The following is an 8781-nucleotide window of genomic DNA, read 5'->3' as shown; positions in this document are numbered from 1 at the left end:
GCCTGACTTTCCTCTTTCCGCCCTGGCCTCCTTAGCTCTTTCTTCTAGAATATCCCCTATATTGGTCAGGTTTCGCAGCCAAGAAAGGACAGTCCTCCCGGGTTCATCTTCTATGCTCATCAGCGAGGCCATAGAATGGACGGACGGTGATACCCACCCAAAAACTCTTGGGTGCTTTCAACTCATCCCTGTCTAAAGCAACCGGGTTTAACCTCTTTGCGGTCCAATACCTTTTTAGGTATTTGGTAACGACATCCATTCTACACACACACACACACACACACACACACACACAGGCGCACGCACACTGAAACGCGCACCGAAGCTCACACTTTAGAATACAAATTTCTGCTTGGAGGATGTGGTCGTTAAGGATCTCCCAATTCCTCTAGAGTCCACGATTCCTTGGCTAACACTGTTTCTTATGCCTGCAGTGCCAGAAAGGAAAGCCACGTGAATCTGTGCGTTTTGTGTCATGAGCCCAACCTCGAAGCTGTTTATGGGGACAGAGGTCAACCCAGTGCCCTGGGCACCCTAGCACACATCAGAGCATCCAGAGGTCCAGGGTACGCTGGACATTCCAGAGATAGCTCAGTCTCTGGCTAAAGATAGTTACGGGTTCTTCTACAACCTTCTTCTCAGAAATCAGGCTCTTCACAGAGACTGGCCAAATAGGATGTAGACTTTCTCTGCCCTCCACCCCCGACTTAAATATCTTACATTTTTAATGAGGGGAGGGGATAGTTTTGGCATCCAGGATTATATCTTAATTTTTGCATGGTAGTGAAAAAATAGCACCGATTTTTCACTCCTCCACCATAGACATCCAATCCACAAACTCAAGCCATGGCTTGAATGTTAGAAAAGATGAAATGGCAGGTGTCAGCAAGGAGTGGAGGGCGAGGTTCCTTTTGCACTAACCAGGGGCTGTGGGATCTCAAAGTGCTCATAGGAAGACAACATGCCAATTGCCATTTGTCTGGTAGTGAGCTCTCTTCCCCAGTCTTGTCTGGAGACAAATCTAAGATCCGCAGATTTCTGACAGTGGAACTGGAACAGACTTTGCCAATGTCTTTGGAGAAGGGGTGCTGCTCTGGAACAAAGACACGTGCCAGGCCCAGAGAATGCCTCCACTTCTAAGGGCGCTGTTTCAAACACACACTGTTTGGGAATCTTAAATTTTACTTGAAAATATAAAAGCCCTTCTCTTCCCTGCTCTGTATAAACAGTGGGGGCAGTGCTGTTTCTTGAAGAGAGAGGAGTGTGCATCATGATCCACCTGCTGCGAGAACCAATGCTGCAGGGATCTGTCTTCACACCCCACCCTGATAACCTTCACAACAGTATTCCCCAGTTTCCATTGGGTCGTTTCACATACGAAACAATCTAAAAATCAATTTCCCTTGATTTATTGCATGCTGGGGCAGAAGGAGTCTCCAGAAACCTTGAAAGTGAAGCAGCACCAGAGTTGATTTAAACTCTAAAGTCTCTAAGTAAGTCTCTATTTCTTGGCATCCACATGTGTTTGTACACATACACCTAATAAGAAACCTGAATTTTACTTTACAACGTGCGAATACAACATAGCTTAAAGCTCTTACAGGAGACCCATTTATGTGGCCATATTGTATTTAATGTGGAAGCACCGGCCCCCGCTGCCACCCCTAACGTGTTGTTCACATGCATCCCTCTAGAACTACAGCAAACTTCAGCCCTCCTTCTGGATCCAGGAGCAGGGAAGACTATGAGCATCTCTCTTCCCTAGTCCCCACTGCAGCCCCCCAGCGGCTCCTTTGCTGTTGTTGCCCTTAAGGCTTGAAGTTCTGCCAGGAAGAATTGCCGAGAAAAATTACGAACGTCCCACATAAGGGTCCTCCGTGACGAACATCCCTTCTTTTTCCGCTAGTTTCCTACTACAGGAAGTGCACTGGGAAGAAGCAAGAGCTGCCAATAGGAAGGAGGCATCTTTCCATCTGCTAAGGGGCTTTCTCAGAACAGTCTTACCTCAGACCCCTTTTCAAAATGAACTTTCTTTGTTCGTTCCCCTATTCTCCAGGAAGATGACATTTTAGACTCTTCTGTCTTGGGGGGCTGCTCAAGAAACGTTATCTATGCCCCACACAGAAAATGGCCTTGTTAGTCTTCAAATTGAGCAGAAAACATGGAACTGCGGTTGCTTCTTGACCAAAAAATGGAAAGGAAACTGGCTCCCAGGAAGCTCTATGCTTTTCTGGAAAATTGCTTCAATGATCACAATGCTGATCACCTTCTCCTACTCCTCTCAAAGTAGTTTCCAGATAGGACACTACCAGTCCACAGACACCACTCTTTTACATCCTGCTGTTACCTCTCAGGGCTCATGGGCAGTGTTACTGAGGGCACCATGGTTAGAGCACCAGCAAAAGTAGGGCACAAAAAAAAAGCCAACAATTTGGGAAGACATTTTAATAGTTGACATTAAAAAAAAAAACAAAGACATAATCAAGAGGAAAATTAGAACCTTATTGGGCTTCTTCTTGCTTATTTCATGGTTAAAAATGGCTTTTATTTTGAATTGAATGTGGGAGAAGGTACCAAAACATTTTGTTTGCTTAAGATTTCTAAAGCTGTTATTTGGGCCACAGGCAGAACCTGAGGCAGACCCCTGAGATATCCAAGAACCTTTCAGATTCCACTGAGGGAAGGCTGGGAGTCAGCTCTGGGCAAAGCCAGTCTTCCAAGTGGGCAGCAGCCCCATTTTTCTGAGCAGCTGCAACTGGTTAGGAAAGGGCTTCCTGGGGACTGCTGTCCTCATAGGAAGCAGGGAAGGTGTGGAAAGAGGCTCATGTAAGCTCCTGACTCAGGCTGGAGACTGATGCCCACCCGCATCACCGCAGTGAATAAGTGTACAGCTAATAAAATGTTCAAAGATAGGTTTGCCTAGGAAGTGCCAAAAGAAATACAGGAGGAAAGGGTGGGGGACAAAAGAAAGGATGGTCTAAGTGACACATCTTTAGCTGCCTGACCCTCAAGTCAAAATGATTTAAAGTTTTTATTGAAAGAACAGATGGAAGATGAGAGCATTTCTTGATGCAGGATGGCACTTCTTGGGCATTCATATGCTGCACGATATATTATATCAATCTCCATATAGCTCAAGATATAAATAAAATGAAGAATATATTAAAACTCTTCTATTTGCCAGCAACCTCCCTTGGATTGCTAACACTGAATGAGAAAACAGTAGGAGAACGGAGGCTAAGAAAAACCAAGAGCTACTAATGTGACCCGATTGCTACTATTTATTTAATGGAACAGCCATTATTTTCTTTCTTCAACATATGTGTCTGATAATGAAGCAAAAAGAAAGGAAAATAACTATCAATGTGCCATTTCAGAAACACACAAACATTTGTTAGCTTTTTCATTTTATTGATGTTCTTTTAATATATGTATTTAGGATTAAACTAGTGTTCAAAACTAATAACCCAGCAATTCTGAATTAGGGTTTTATTTTTTAAAAAATACAAGCACAGTTCGAGAACAGAGATGAAATTGTTGTCAAACATAAAAATATGAATTGAATTGCTTCTTTTTAGATGGATCTTTAACATTGACTTGACCATATGGACACTGCAGAAGAAATAAAACAAATTATTACTAAATATTTAACAATCATCTTGAAAAAGCACACTTCTCATGGTGACAAAAAGAGACTGTTAACAATTTTATATAGATCATTTGATCTATCAGGTCCTGCAGACTAAGAGAATATTGGTAACCTCAGGCAAATGGTCCTAATTAGGGTCCAAGAACCATTTCCTAAATTCATCCTTCCAAATTTAAGAATTTTACTGTCAAAAAAAATCCACCTTTAGAAAATCCTCAAGTCCTCAATTTACAAAAAGCTCTTAGGCATTTGATTAGAAACAGCTAAGGGCACAGGAACATACGTAAAATGGAAGGTTTAATTTTTAATCCTGGCTATAGTTAATACACGCATTTAGTGTCTATTCTTTAATTATAGAGTGGCCAGTTAAAGGAAATTACACCTTCTTGCACCAAAGCATACAAAGTGTTCTGTAAACAAAGGTTGTTACTGTTTATAATCTTGACCTATAACAATTTACCTCACCACTATGCCTTTAAAAAGTAATAGTGAAGAACCCATTTCCATTTATTTTTTGCTTATAATAGGGAAGAAGTTAGTTTATCTTAATTAGTGAACATAGAGAGGCACCTATTGAAATAAACATTTTAGGAAATGTACACGCACTACATGCGTTATAATCTTGTTTCACAGTTATTTCAAACACAGACTGGAAAAGAGCCACAGAAAGAACCAGAGAGAGAAAGGGTGGGCGGGGGGAGGGGGGGAGAAAGAGAGAAAGAGAGAGAGAGAGGAGGAAAAATGGGAGGGAGTGAAGGAAGAAAAGAAGAAAAGAAAAAATCATTATCTGAAGGAAACCTACCTCTCAATGTTGGGTGAGTTTCTATTTATTCAACTAATAAAGAAGAGGGATCTAGTTTGCAACATTCTAGATTTCTTTTCCTGCCCTCTTTGGACTTGCCTAATGAAAACAACTTATTTGAAACCCCATGAAAAGTTTCCTTGTAATAAAGAGCTCCCATGAATTTCAAATCACAGCATTTCAAGGAATTGATGCTCACAGTGAAATTTTACAAAATTCCATTAACTTTAAAGGTCCTACGATGGTACTAAGGACTTCATTGTCGTTGGCTAAAGTAGCTTGTAAAAAGTGCACTCCAGGTCTATTTGGCTTTTTTATTTGACTTGTTGTTCAAATAATAAGTATTTACGAAGTTACAGAAGCACCGCAAACTGCTGCTGTAATGCGAGAATTGCTACTCACATGTCTGCAAGCAGAGCCACAACATTCACCTCTTTGCAAGTGGGCAATCTGTGTGAGCACCACATAGCCAGTAGCTGGATCCACATAGTTTAGCTGGCCAGCCTGAAGTGTAATAAAATGAAACAATTCATTAATCTCAATATTCATCATATCTCCTCACCATTATGTCTACTCATAAAATACTGCAGAAAATTTTAAACAATATTAAACTTCTTCCCAGCAGTTTTAGTGGCACTTGCAATTAAAGACCAAAAGCACTCCAGCATTATATACAATCCAACTTTATGTGACATAAGGAGAAAATATACAGTTTGAGAAAAATGAGAAGTTGATGGAAAAACAAGAACTCCTCTGTACCTAATAACTATGTAGCCACTGCTCTGATATTTTTCATTTGGTTTCTAGGTAACGAGCTTAATAACAGGTGATTTAAATGATTTTAAGAGCTTAAGAGGCTGAAAATGAACTTTCACTCAGAAGTTGCAGTTGGAATTTCAGTACTTAAAATATGTGGATAATGATTTAAACTTACAGAAAAGGCGCTAATCAAAACCAACGGTCCTTATAGAAAAGTATTACCTTTGCTATTATTGAACACTTTCTTTACCTTCATGTGTTACTTCATTGCACATTTTATACTTTTTTTTTTTTGCTGGTGTGTTATTAGTTGTATTTTTAAGTGAATAAAAGTATTGTTTTAACATATTAACTCTCACTGCTTTGACAAGTTTGATCAAAAGAAATTTTTATTGTACTATTTCAAATATCAAGGAAGTATATTCTATCTACATTCAAACATGACTTAAAAAGGTGTCTCAAGTACTTTGTGGGAAGGGAAAAGTAAATAACACAACCTTTTCTGTGGATTTGGGTCGTGTGGATGATATTACTTAGCCTTGGGTTTTTGTAGAGGAACGTTCCCATGCACCTTTTATATAACCTTCTTACCACGCAGTAACTCAGTGTGCATCAATTTGTACAGAGCCTTTTTCATTGAAATACACATGAAACTTGCATATCTTATGACAAACACATTTTTGTATGAACCACCAACAACTTCTTCAGTGTCTTATTTAATGGCAGAATATTTTATTCTGGTTGAGGTTTTAACCCAATATGTTTCATGAATAAAGTGTGTAGCAAAAGGACAGGCACAGTTAAGTCTAGTCTCACCCTGAGGCATTCCAGCAAAGGTAGAGCAGGGCAGGGCAGCAGAAATCCGAGCAAGTCCCAAGGCTGGTCTGAGAGAGGCTTCCCAAATCCAGTGGGACCACAGAAGCAGATTACATGAAATCAGGAGCACTCAGCACTACCTTAGAATGACCAATTGTCAGTACCTCACTTCTTTATTTATTTACAAAGCTCCTGTTTGGAGACTTGGAAGAAAAACAAAAAAACACTAGGAACTCTGTAGCAGGCTTCTTTTCACTTTTCATAGCTTCTGGGAGTCTTCTGAGGGCAATTATCTGGCAACCTGGAAGCCTAACATACTGCTCCTGCGCATGCGCCTGCTCTACAGCTTTCCATGTTGATTCAGCACCTCTGAGCTTGCTGGCTGCCCGCACAAACTTAATTTGTCCTCAGTAAATGAGCGTCACATAATGGTGGCCACAGACAAAGATGAGGCAAGGGTGCTGACAGTTTGACTGGAGAGCAAGATGTTCAGTGATGCGCATCGGCACCCAGAGAAAGGTAAGAGAGCTATCTGCCTTGAGGCTGGAAGGAGGACCATCGTGAGGGGGCTCTGATTTGTCGAAAAAGAAAAACAAGCAGCTTGTTATTTACTGGGCTTACTTATGGTCTCCTGGATAGTCATTTAACCTGTGATACTGACACTGATGAAACAAGTGTGGATTTCCCGAGTGAGAAAAAGTTCGTTTCATTCCCTAGGCTGATTGAAAATTTCTTCACATGATACTAGTGTTTGCTCTAAAGAGAATGAAACTTTTCTTTAATATCCACCATATCTATATGGTGAATTATGAGAACAAATTACATACTTTTTTTTTTTTTTAAAGGAGAGCATAACCAAGAAAGATCAAAAGTTGCCAGTCACTTCCTGATGAGTCTTTATTCAGTTTCAACACTTGAACGAGTCAGACCGACAGTGGATTCTCAGGGCCTACTAACTGTCATTACTGAAATAAGTCAATCTGAGGTAAGCTCCGAGATTTTCTTCTCTACCCCTTTGGCTTAAGTCATACCATATAATAAAGTACTGGAGGCACACACACACAGCTTATTAAATGGGTTCATTTCATACTTCTTTTCTATCTTTATTATAGTCAGTTTCTCTTTTTTTCTCACTGTTTCTTTTGTAAAGGTAATAACATAACCATGCTGCCTTTAAACTCACGCAGACTGTGTTAGAAGGCGTAAAGGGAGAGAAGTTTAGATACTGGTACTAACAGGCAATTGTCAAATCCGCAAAACAAGAGAAAAGAGCTGAGTGTCTACAAACGCCAGATTGTAGTTCCCTCTGCTCCGCCCGCTAAGAGTTAAGAGAAAGGACAAGAAGGCAATGGAAAAATTAAAATAAATGTGTCAATGTCTTATTTTTTTCATTTTACGAATCACTGGATGGCTAAGTGTTCAACTGACAATGCAGAAAAACACACATTTTTGTTGTGACTTCTCAGTTTCTCCACCTTCTCCATCAATTCTTTGACACCCCCTTCCGCAACACACACACATACACCACAAAAGAGTGGCAGTGGGTCCCACACCGCGACCGGAGTTTAGCTCGGACGCTGATTGGAAAACCAATCAAACCAATCACACTCATACTCAAGACAGATACAGGGTAAATAAACCCTTTGTCTGGAACGCAAACTGTGGCCAGTTTTCCCGCGAAAAGGTCGGAGCTGGAAGCTAGTGTGCGTGCGCGCGTGTCGCCCGAGGCAGGAGAGCATCGGCGTCCAGCAACCCTTGCCTCTCCCCGGCGGCCTTCGGGTCCGGAGAGGCCCGGGATGCGCAGGCGCGCCGAGCCCGGGACGGCCGCGGCGGGGGCGGGGCGGGGCGGGGCGGGCAGGAGGGGGTCTCACCGCGCAGGCGGCAGCGTGGAGCTCCGCGATCCGTCGCTCCGCCACCGTTAACTCTTCGCTCACCGAAGGACTCACCGCTCTCTCCGGCCTACTCAGCGTGCCGGGCGCGGAGCCGCCGCAGTTTCCCTCGTTAGCAGAGTAGAGGGTTAAACTGAGCTGCTGTCGGAACCCAGCTCGGACCCAGAGAGGTGCTGGCGGTGGGGCGGCGGGAGGTTGCCTCCAGAGCGCGGGACCCGCCAGTGCCCAGATCTGCCTGGCCGCCATGCCGCCGCCGGTCTTGGGAGGCGGAGCACCCGGCGCTGGGGCCCCGAGGGGCGACCAACGCGGGCCTGAACCCGGCGAGCCGGTCTTGGGCAGCTCGTGGCCACCGCTGGGTGGGGTCGGTTTGCGCTGCCAGGGCAGCAGGTGGAGGCCCACGGACTGAGCCTTCTGCCTTCACCACCGGGCCCGCTGCGGAAATAAAATGGGCTTTTAAGGCAGCTAACGAGGCTCTAATGAGCTGCCAGGACGGGGAAGAGCCTGCTGTTTCCACATCTTTGGACTTGAATTCTAAGCTCCTCTTCTTCTCCCCCAACTCCCACCCAGCTGAAAGGTGTACATTTTTTCTCATGTCAAACTGGACTTGGGATCATTCAGTATAATCTCCACTACTGTTAAGATCCCAGGAAGTGATCAAAAGACCTGAGGTTTGTGAATCACCACCTTGGGCCTATCCAGAAAAGGCTGAGTGTTTCCAGGTAACATGTGATATGAATAAAGGTGGAAGTGGAGCCTTCTTTGCTTGGTTCTTTGGCCCACCCTAAAATCAGGGCCAAAAGTAAAATCGTACACTGAATAAGAAAAGGTGTTGTGTTCATGTTGCTGAATAGTTACAAAATCCAAAC

The 8781-nt window shown here is 43.1% G+C and overlaps 1 protein-coding gene across 2 annotated transcripts; it reads right to left on the bottom strand.

Moving 5' to 3' along the window:
- Window positions 1-3394: 3394 nt before the first annotated feature.
- On the bottom strand, window positions 3395-8335 carry CUNH1orf53 (chromosome unknown C1orf53 homolog). Of its 2 annotated transcripts, none has more exons than XM_033198229.1 (3): window positions 7898-8335; window positions 4854-4955; window positions 3395-3612 (listed from the first exon to the last, which is right to left on the bottom strand). In XM_033198229.1, exons 1-3 carry the CDS (start codon window positions 8159-8161, stop codon window positions 3541-3543), a joined length of 438 nt encoding a protein of 145 aa, XP_033054120.1. In that variant the 5' UTR covers window positions 8162-8335; the 3' UTR covers window positions 3395-3540. The 2 variants fall into 2 exon arrangements, with proteins under 2 accessions (XP_033054120.1, XP_033054121.1); XM_033198230.1 differs by having other exon boundaries at window positions 7973-8335.
- Window positions 8336-8781: the final 446 nt, after the last annotated feature.

The sequence above is a fragment of the Trachypithecus francoisi genome, unplaced genomic scaffold, assembly GCF_009764315.1.
Source record: "Trachypithecus francoisi isolate TF-2019V2 unplaced genomic scaffold, Tfra_2.0 Lachesis_group5, whole genome shotgun sequence".
In the NCBI taxonomy this organism is placed as follows: domain Eukaryota; kingdom Metazoa; phylum Chordata; class Mammalia; order Primates; family Cercopithecidae; genus Trachypithecus; species Trachypithecus francoisi.
Note: the sequence above shows the minus strand (reverse complement) of the source record. Positions and strands in the feature narration are given on the sequence as shown.

Bases quoted from the DNA above. Each gene is read 5' to 3' on its own strand.
- CUNH1orf53 (XM_033198229.1), bottom strand. From the start codon at position 8,161: ATGGCGGCCAGGCAGATCTGGGCACTGGCGGGTCCCGCGCTCTGGAGG. The intron at 4,956-7,897 runs GTGAGACCCCCT...ATTACACTTCAG, and splicing joins TCCACGCTGCCGCCTGCGCG to GCTGGCCAGCTAAACTATGT. The intron at 3,613-4,853 runs GTGAGTAGCAAT...TTTCTTCTGCAG, and splicing joins GTGGCTCTGCTTGCAGACAT to TGTCCATATGGTCAAGTCAA.